The sequence below is a fragment of the Crotalus tigris genome, unplaced genomic scaffold, assembly GCF_016545835.1.
Source record: "Crotalus tigris isolate CLP2741 ecotype Arizona unplaced genomic scaffold, ASM1654583v1 scf7180000017741.1442986301:2390832, whole genome shotgun sequence".
Taxonomy (NCBI): domain Eukaryota; kingdom Metazoa; phylum Chordata; class Lepidosauria; order Squamata; family Viperidae; genus Crotalus; species Crotalus tigris.
The window spans coordinates 662922-673437 of NW_024096608.1; the positions used below are offsets into that span (position 1 = coordinate 662922).

The window sequence follows — 10516 nt, forward strand, 5'->3', positions numbered from 1 at the left end:
GAAACATGCACAGGCTACTGTTAAAATCAAAGAGGTGGCGCTATCTTCTCTCCCCTCCCTTGTCCTCCTCCCTGCTCTAGAGACTGCTGGTCGTAGGTCATTCCACCTACTTTCTCAACGGAAATCTGCTGCCCGTGGAGCTCTGTGCGGTGAAGGTGGGCAATGCACCTGGCCACTTCTGTGCTCGAGGACATGGTCACAATGCCGTAGCACTTTGCCCCAGGGCTTCGGGCACTGGTGACCACCTTTGCAGCAAGGACCTACAAAAGTCAAGAAGAACCATGAGTGGCATTTTGACATTATGTTGCTACTCTGGGTCCTGCGACTCAACCCGTCGTCATTTGGTCCTACTTGGGAGCTCTACCGCCACCTATATCTTCTCTGTCCACCTTTCCTGCCCCCCTTTGTAGGAATTTTACCCACGTGAAAAGAGTTAAGGGCAGGACAGAATTTTGATTTCACCAAAAGGGACTCTCTTCCCCAGGAATTCACTGCAAGCAGCCTGCTTGTTTAGCTGGGCCAAAAAAGCTAGATGAGGGCCACTATTTCAGCCTCTTGGCTACTCAATGAAGCACTCTGGTTTACTCAAGAGCCACAGTATTATTACCTGGGTGCATGTGTGCAAACCTCCACTCCTCTTATATTTAATGCTATAGTTCTTCTAGCACATGGCTCCGACTTAAGCACACAAGAGAGACAGATCAAAGCCCCAGGAAATATGCTTTTCTCTTTTTTTAGCTGCCCATTTTACAATATGAATTATGTGCTTCATCCTCACCTGCCTCTTACACGTCAAGATAATTAAAATATAACATATTTTAAAGTCCTGTTGCTACTTTCTTAAGTATTGACCGCCCCTGCTTCTTTAACCAAGAAAACTTGACAGCCCATAGAAAGGAAGGGCAACAGCATGAATACTCCCCTCCCCCCAAGAGCTATGAGTCCAAAGGATGTAGGAAATGACCATCCAAACCCCTCCTTGGTCAAAAAGTCAATCCCATTCATTGTCTCACATCTTTTACACCAGTGGTTCTCAACCTGTGGGTCGGGACCCCATTTGGGGTCGAACGACCATTTCACGGGGGTTGCCAAACAACGCAGTCCGCCATTTTTTTCCCCTTTTCCTTAGCTGTGCTACTCCCTTTTATTCTATTGGCTTTTGAAAGCCAATAGAATAGACTCTCTTGAAAAGAGTCTAATTCTATTGGCTTTCAAAAGCCAATAGGAATTGTCCAGGCTGTCTCTGCCCTGCTGAGCCCGCCAAAAGTCCCATTCTGCAAACGGTGTTGCACCAGTTGAGTAGTCCTCGACTTACGACCAGTTGAGTAGTCCTCAACTTACGACCGATTGGGGGTCGCGGCATTAAAAAGGTTGAGAACCACTGTTTTACACTGTTCATTCATCTGGGAAAATACAAAATAAGCACCTATTCTCACAATTGCACAAGTGTTAGGTTGGACCCTGCTGATCAGACTAGTTATAGAATTCTGTGAATATACTACAGTGCACTGTATGTTGTTAATATAGGTTAGCAAAATATTTTCATTTTATTTACACAGCCCTCTGGCGCAACCCTGGATTGTAACCTCAAAGTCATTAATTGCCCCTCTTGAGCCAAGCCATACCTTTCCATACTTGCCAAAGAGGTTTTTCAGATCAGCAGCTTTAGTGTTGGAGGACAATCCACTAACCCACAAGTTCTTAGTGGAGCTGCTCCCGCTGCTGGCACTTCCTACAGTGAAATTCAGCAGAAAAATGTTTCAAGGTCAATTGGCACAAATATCATCGTGTAGTAAAGGCAAAAACTGTTTCTTCTGATAAGAAGCAACGCGTAAAGAGAACAAGGGATGAAATCTGTACGTTTCCTGATACTTCCAACCTATAGCAGATGTATCAAACTACACCAATCTGCGTAAGGCTTTTTTTTTTTTTTTTAAAGAAAAGCACTGGGAACACTCCCTTGCCATCTTTGCACAATTCAGCTGCAAGCATGGTAGAGAGCTGCTGTCAGACCAGGGCACTGAGAAACAACAGAGGGCAAATTCTCTAGCCTGCCACTATGTGGCCTTTTGGGTCTCTGGCAACTCTATTTTGTAGCTTTGTGAAGCCAGTGATAGTGAAGCCCTCTAAAACTGCAAAAGAAATTCCCTGTAACAGGGGCCCCCAATCCCTGGGTGCAAAGGTGCATTTGCGCAAGCAGCAGGCACGCACACGCAAAGCCCTCCCCTCTCCCCCCCTGCCAGTCCACAGAGCTGGAAAGGGTGGGGACCACTGCCCTAGAATGTGACATGACTGTTTCTTGACAGCTGCAGTTTCTCCTTTCCCCTACCACACTGCTTGAAGAATTGTCTACTTCCCGCTTTTTTAAACAATCCAGGTATATCGTTATATTTTCAAAGTAATTGTAGTTATGAATTAAATGACCTCAGTCTTGCAGGACATATACCAAACCAGTTAAATGTTCATATAAACCAGGGTGTCAAACTGTCAGCCCATAGGCTGGTTGCATCATACAGAGGCCATGCCCACCCCAGCTCCAGCACTGCAAAAAGTTGTGATACGTCGCAACACGTCACGTGATGTGGCGAGTTTGACACCCGTGATATAAGCAATTTACTTAAAATTGGAAAAGAATTCACATTTAAAATTGTTTTTTTAGGAACTTTTTATAATCAAAGCATTTTCATGTCACAACAAAGAACATTTTTTCATTCTGTTTAAGAAACATTTCTATACCAAACTTCTTTTTGAAATCGATTAATATTAATCATTAATATTATCGTAGCTGCTTACATTCCGCAAATTCCTCTTACTGTGGAAATGCAAGATAGCAAAAATGCACTACATGCTGCACTTTTTTTAACTGCATCATCAAGCAGAAAATTCATCATGTTCAGCAGGAAACTCCTGGTCACCAATGCATTAGAGAAAGCAATTTCAATACTAGGAAGGAAACTCCTGCAAGTTTGGAATCAGTTTCCTAGCAAGGTGGCTTTCTCTTAGCATCACCAAACAGAAAGCATGGCCAAACCCCCAGAGGGAAGCCAGTCGTCCCCCAATTCTCCATTCCTTCTTTCTTTTCCAAGGTTCTTTGAAAATGCAGAGATCAAGTTACATTCTCTACTCCAACAGTAAGGGACCACACCCAAACCAAATCTCCCAACCTCCTGTTCAAAAGAGTTTTCCAAACAGGCAACGAGAAACATAAGCCAAACCTTTGGACAGAAAGGACGCAGCTCAAAGAGCATCTGCCCCACTTGCCTCCTGATGCAAGGAGACCTATCAGCAATTTCTGCGGGTCTCCCTGCTCCTCCCCCAAGTTAGAAGCACCTGCTTCCTCTGCAGTCACAGCGCATTACCTTTGTCATCTTTGGAGTTGCTCTTGCTTTCTTTAGACTCCTTGGCCAAGCTAGGAGGAGGAACAAATCAGAGACTGAACAAGCAGAACTTGCTTGTTGAGAATCTTACACTATTAACCAAACCATTTTTTAAAAAAGGGGGGGGGGAGAGAATGAGATGTGTGAGTAAAAGCAGGGATGCATTGTAATTGGAGGAAAAGTGATCTCCCCACATCATGGCTTCTTGCATTGATTCTCCCCAAGATGCCTGAAGATCTAGATTTTCTGACAATTTTATTCAGTGGATATATGGTAATCTTCTCCACATTTCAGGATTGGGACTTGGCTTCATTTTGGTGTTTCTCAGAACTGAGAGTTGTTCATTATCATCACAAGGGTACTTAAAACTTGACTATTTGAAAAAACAAAAATAAAATGCTGTCAATTCGTCAATGCAACCAGCAGGACAATGCATATACGAAGATCCTGATTTTTTTTTTTAAAAAAAAAAAAACAACACAGGTAACTTACGGCCATCAAAATATTTTACAGGCAGGAGCATAAGATACTAATTATAAGTTTCTCGCTGCTACCACCTTAATGCAGAGTGATCTTATTGAATGCTGGCAGTACCTTAAAGAACTGACATAGAAAGACAAACCTCATTGCTTGACCAGAGGCCCCAGTAGACGAGGGACCTTTCTTCAAAGTATCCTTGTCTTTGTCTCCAGATTCTGCTTTCTTCGAGCTTTCTCGGGCTTCCTTCTTGATAGGGTCCCCCATCGCGCAGTCTTCCTTCTTACCATCTTTATGGTTCTTGGTCATCTCATAGTCTTTGCCTTCTTTCTCCAAACTCGGTGCAATGGCATCTTGCTCATCTTTTGACTTGCTTGCTTCTGAATCTGAAATTTTCAGATTTTTACCTGTTTCTAGAAGGTCATCCCCATCAAAATCCAGAGTGATGGCATCTTCAGCCTGGATTGTAACCGATATGTTATCATCATCAGCTTCTTTCACAGACACGTTAGCTTCCATCTCTTCATGAGCCGAGTGATCAGCCTCAGCTAGGCTCTCTTCTGAACGAAGAGGTTTAGATACTTCTTGTGTACCATCACCAGAACCTGCTTTATCTAAGAGGATTTAACAGGAATAAATATGGCAAAACAAGAAGTTTATAAACATTTTCATATGCATAAGCTAGAAGAGAGGACCTAGAAAATACAAAGCCAGTTATTAGAACTGATGGAAGGTTAGGGAAAGAACATAAGGGGCATTAACATATAAACCCAGGATCATTCATTCTTCATGGTAAACAAATTTTCTAGACAAAGACACCAACCCTGAACAGGGTTCAGACAATGATTCCATCCAGGAGATACCTGTTCTTCAGTACACGTATCTGGCTTCCATTGTGGGCATTGTGTGCAAATCTGCTCCTCTTCATGGCTTAAGGAGGCAGCAAGAACTGAAATCAAGGTTGCTGCACTTCTAGGGACAAAGGGCTTCGTCTTCCCATCCGCTTCTGATGGTCCAAAGTTCAATAGCCCAACACTTCACAGTTCTGCAACTGTCATCCTCTCTGTGTTACTTCTTGTTGCCAACTGCATTGTCATTTAAAAGACTGGCTGCATGTCTTCATGTACACAAAGTTCACCTTGGATTGGCAGTCTTCATCCAAATTCCAACTGGTCAACGTTCTCAATCCTGTTGCTAGTGTCTTGCTTTCAAGAGGCTTCAATTGTGGGAATCCTTAAAAACGTCAAGTCTTAGCTTGCACACGAAGGGTCCATTTAATAATGGCATTTTTTCATTGAAGTCACAATGATTCCATGTCCTTTAGACTACAACATGCAAGATCCTTAAGCGAGCTCATGAGAGCAGTTTCTTCACAGGAGTCTTGAGAGTTTCATCCAGTTTGGATTTTAGGAGTATCATTCAGGAGATGACTCTTTCTCATTTATTCCAAAATCTCTTGTGTGGCTTTAAAAAATGGTGTGACAATTGCCAGAGCATAAAGGAGGGTATGGTCCACAGTCTGAAGGGCTTCCCAATTCCATTCTGCATTAATTTTCGTTGGGCAGCTATTGGTTACTGCAGTGCAAGGTACAGCGTAGACATCAAGACTTACCATATCCACAAGGCTTACATCAAGAGTTTAGCATCTTTTGTCCAGTTAAGACCTATGAGGGGCCGTATGTACGTATCCAATGAAGTAAGTGAAGTTGGAGGAATAAAGCCAATCGAGCAGAGGTTCAGCCACTGTCCTTGGCAATGGCTCTTACTATGGAGATGGTTTTTAAAGCGCAAACCAAGGCACTTGTTATTTCCAAAGGGTGGGGTAGGGTGGGAGCAACCTGAAGTATATTACTACATTTAAAACTCTATTGAAATTCAAACATACCTCTCTCATTCTCTTCTCCATCCTGCCAATTAAAGAAAAAACAAATAAACTTTCTGAAATGATATTTAGGTTACTAAGAAAATAAACTGCCATTTTATTTAAAGGAACAAAGATGTGCTATTGGAACACCATGGAGTGCTCAATTATGGTTTTCTTCTGCTTATATTAACAGAAATTTATATTCAGTTGAATTTTTCTTATTCTCCAATCACAGATGCAATTAGTCCATTGTTGCTACTATCTAGAAAGGGAGATTCAAACCATATTGCATGATGCAGCTGGGAGAGGCACTGCCACTATTCTGTGGCCAATTTTTCAACAAATCTATAAATTCTCAGAGAAAAATCAGATAGCTTATCTTTGCTCAGTTCAGCATTTGAGCAATCTGAGATTTCTTTGTGAATACTGAGGCTTGAGGTACTGAAAATCAGCAAACATTCTTTTTCCTCCGATTAAATCATTTCAGTTTTGTTCACTCCCCGCTCACTTCAAGAGAATGCGAGCGATATTTGTTGGATGATCACAAAAGTTGGAATCACACCCTTATTTATCAGAAGCACTCCAGATCAAGTAGGGGGAAGAGGGAGAGGGCCCACAATAAAGGCAGGGATACCTAGAAATGAAGCCAACAAGAAATGAATATTTTAAAAACACCAGGTTTTGTGTCATTCTACATCAGAAATGGAGGCTTGTCCTACAAGTCACTACACACACACACACATACACACACAGAGCTAAGCACAGTGACTTCACCATTCGTAAGAAGCACCAGATATCCTGACGTAAGTCAGAGGTATAAAAATCTTTTAGGATATTGCAACAAAATCTCAGACTTCAAACAAGCCAATATTATTCTACAGTAGATAAAATGCAGCTATCTCCAGTTTCTCAATAAATCCTTAAAAAGCTATTTAGGAACTTACATGAGTAAGACCAAAGTTGTCATCTTCCAGTTCTTGAATATCGATGCACTAAAATGAAGAAACCAAAGCAGACTAAATAAGCTAGCTTACTATAAATATGTAAACATTGATATATTAATACTAAACTTGCATTTTGACAACAGATTCTAAACAGCTTCTACACTAAGTCACCAGGAAGGCATCAAGCAAGATCTGGTAATCTGACAAACTCTTCTTAGGGTTTCCTCTGAAGTAGCAGCCCTGCTTAGCAAGCAATGAGCATGAAAGATGCTCCAGCATCTCTAGTTTCATTTACTGCATATTGCCACCTTAGGCTTCTTCCAGACACTTTTACGGCACTTTAGAAAACTGAGCTCGTTCAAAGCACATTGAAGTCAATAAACAGGACAGCTTAGTTAATAGATCAATGTCTCCTCATAAACTAAGCTATAGCTAATAATGTACAACAACAAAAATACCCTAAACAAGGAACTTCCTTTAACCACAACACAATACTGAACAGAATGAGACAGTTGTGCTTCTTTTCCTCACCTTCACCCAAATTGTTGGGATGAAGAGCTAACCTGCACACAACTTTTTAGGCAAAATACACTTATGTAGTCATTCAAAAAGATAGTAACATTTGACATGGAAATTCATAAACTATGGTTGGAGCAAAGCATTTCTACCAAAGCACAAGGAACGCTGAGCCAGGATGAAGTACACCAAGATCTACCACTAGCTCTGCAGAGGACAAAAAGACTCCCAGCCATCATTTGTTCAGGAAGAAAAAATATCATTTCTTCTTCAGCTGGGATTCCTAACAGGGTATTTCTTTGTTTTTTTTTCCTTAATGAAATGCATATTTGGAAATGGAGTATGTGTGTGATGGGGGTGGTATGATGGCTCAACGGTTAAGATGCTGGGCTTGTTGACTGGAAAGCTGGCAGCCCAAATTTGAGACATGAGCACCACACAACAGGGTAAGGTTGCCTCAGCTACTGCCAATCTAGCAGTTCAAAAGCATGCAAATGCGAGTAGATAAATAGGCACCACTTCGGTGGAAAAGTAACAGTGCTCCATGATGCCATACTGGCCATATGACTGCGGAAATGACTTCAGACAGCGCTGGCTGAACAGCCTTGAAACGGAGATGAGTGCCACGCCCTAGAGTCAGCAGCTACTAGCGGAGTAAACAGGGACTCCTTTACCCTTATATGTGTGATAAAAGAATGCGGAATATCAATTATTAAACCTCATAAATCCAAGAAATATCTATTTATCTTGTCTTTGCTGATGCACAGAAAATAAAATTTGTATTTAAAGGCTGCCCCCCAGATTACAATTTATGGCTTTTATTTGATAAGCAAGAAAGCCAAACCTGGGCCTTGCATCCTGCAAACAGTAGCCAAAGGCAAACTGACATCTAATGCTTCACACATTAATGCCAAATCACCAGTCAGTCACCTCTATTCAAAGGACAGCAGGTGCCAAAATAATCAGCCTTGTAAAAGAACCTCTGGAGTCTTGTGACTTGGATCCCAGGTGACAATGCTAAATCAGGCCTGCCACCTTTCTGAAGCAGACCACAGTGGGAAGGGTACTCAGCTAAGACTCCTAATGCATCAGCAAGGGAAGGGAGCCAGAGAAAAGACCAATAACATTGCAGCAGGAAGAAACAATAGTGACTTGGTGGCCTTTCTTACTAGTTAAGAGAATGTAACAACTGTCATCCTCTGTTATCTGGAAATTGGGAGAATATCTCTTTAAGGGATTTTGTAGGGTACCTGGTTTTCCAACTCTTTCTCTATCTGCTTTAAATTAGATTTCTTCTTATCGGCACGAGGCAGCATAGCAGAATTCAAGAATTCTTCATTTTCAGCAGATTCGTCAGAGTCTTTCAATTCATCATTTCCATCGTGATCACTTGCATCGTAAGTTTCCATTTCACACTCCTTTCAATATGAATATTTGACACAGCAGAGGGAAATGGCCAATTTAGTGAGATTTCTCTAGCAAATTAGGAAGCTGTTTATGCTTCCTGAACTGAGCTTTCATAATACCCTGTTGTCACTGCCGTTTAGGTTCACAGTCTAGTTATAGTTTGCTAGAGCAAGAATAGTAGTTTAGAAGCTCATAAATATTTATTTAAAAATCAAACAAAACTCTGCAATTATCAAGTGTGCAGAGGAAACCCATGAATGTGCATCAAAAGCTCTAATGATCTTTTCACTAGGAAGAATGCTTAGAATCATGTCTCCAGCTTTGTTTCTTATATTACCTTAACCAAGGAGTCATCTTCCATTGAAGCATCACCACTTAGTTCATCAATTTCCTGCTTTTTACCTAGAAGCCAGGACATACTAATGAAAATCTTTTATTATGAAATACTGGTAAATACTTAAACAACCCTATCTTTATTAATCTTCTGGAGAGCGTTAAAAACATGAACCTTCAATCAATCCTGAAAGTGCCATAGAGATTCTGCAAGAGGATGTATGCAGCTCAAGGACTCAGACAGTTGGGAGCAATATGCTGACATTGCAAACCACTCAGAGAGGGCTGTAAAGCCCTATGGAGAGGTATATAAGTCTAAGCACAGTTGCTATTGCTAAATGGTGGTCTTTTTCCCAAACAAAGCCAACAAAGTTAGTTAGTATTTTAGTGCTCAAGAAGGTAATTTTGCTCATTTTAAAATATTTTTCTGTAAGCAAACAGACCATCTGATCATCATTAAGAAAATACTTTTACTTCAGTTATAACCTTTTCCTTTGGCTGGCTTCTTATTCAGGGCATCTGTTGAAACAGCTATTTCAATATTGTCAGGGTCTCCTCCTTCCTCTTCAATAGCCTAATAGAAAAATAATAATAATAATAATAATAATAATAATAATACTAGTAGTAGTAGTTTTATACTTGAATTTTACCCTTGTATTCATTATTCCTTAGATTTGGAACATACTGCATGAAATTCAAGTTAAATGCGTTTTGGAGGAAGCATTTGATGGAAGATTCCAAAACCAGAAGACCCACCGCAAGGGAAGGAAGAGGCTGGGGATTCAGAGGGCAGCGGGCGTTTCTCTTTGGGAACGGCGCTCCATTTCTGCGACCGGCTGTCTCCCTGCGGCGCTGCCTGCGCAAGGTTTCCCAGGCCAGAGCCATTTTTCGGCAAGAGGGGGGGGTGCGGGCCCGCGTCCCTCCGAGGGCTCTGGCTGCTTTCCCGACCGCCTCCGCTCCCGGGAACGCCGCCTCCGCCGGGGCGCTCCCGGGCCGTGCCACAGCTGGGCTGCAGCCGGTCTTGAAGGGGGCGAGGGAGGGACGCCCCTCCGCTCTCCTTGCAGGCCGACGCCGCCCCCGGGGGGGTCCCTGCTCCCCGTTGGCTCCGCGCGGTCCTCGGAGGCAGCACTGGGCGGGCCGGGCGCTTCTCCCTCCGGCTTCCAAGGCCGCCCCGGCGCCCCTTTCCGGCCCCCGGCCACCCGCCCGGGAGAGCGCCGCTACTCGGGCCCCCCGCCTGTCCGGGCCCGCCACTCCCCGGCCGCGGCCGTCCCCAGGGCGCACCTGCTTGAGACGGGCGATGAGGACTGTCTTCACGCCGGTGGCGTCCAGGCTGCGGCGCTTCAGCTCCGACTTGAGGTCGATGACGCGCAGCTCCGCGATCCGCTTGCCCTCCGCCGGGGGCGGCCCGGGGGCGGCGGCTCCAGACGGCGCGGCAGCCATTTCGCGGCGCTTCGGCGGCGGCCACAATACGGCACCCCTCCCCCACCCGCGGCCTCGTTCGGCGCTCGCGTCGCCAAAGGACCCGGATGCCGCCGGGCGCGCCTGCGCAGAGCGGCCGCCGTCGCGGCTCGGGCCGCTGCCCCCGCCCCCCGCCTCTC

The 10516-nt window shown here is 43.8% G+C and overlaps 1 protein-coding gene across 2 annotated transcripts in view; it reads right to left on the reverse strand.

Annotated features, from left to right (window-relative positions):
• The window catches only part of SLTM (SAFB like transcription modulator), a 19260-nt gene extending 8816 nt beyond the window's left edge, over positions 1-10444 (reverse strand). The window contains exons 1-10 of one of the 2 annotated variants that reach the window (XM_039340011.1): positions 10200-10444; positions 9405-9492; positions 8923-8987; positions 8429-8596; positions 6663-6710; positions 5740-5761; positions 4000-4468; positions 3360-3409; positions 1626-1732; positions 111-260 (exon numbers count right to left, since the gene is read on the reverse strand). In XM_039340011.1, coding sequence (XP_039195945.1) covers positions 111-260; positions 1626-1732; positions 3360-3409; positions 4000-4468; positions 5740-5761; positions 6663-6710; positions 8429-8596; positions 8923-8987; positions 9405-9492; positions 10200-10358 — 1326 coding nt within the window. In that variant the 5' untranslated portion in view covers positions 10359-10444. The remainder of the gene's footprint in view (positions 1-110; positions 261-1625; positions 1733-3359; positions 3410-3999; positions 4469-5739; positions 5762-6662; positions 6711-8428; positions 8597-8922; positions 8988-9404; positions 9493-10199) is intronic. The other variant, XM_039340013.1, reaches the window with a different exon arrangement.
• Positions 10445-10516: the final 72 nt, after the last annotated feature.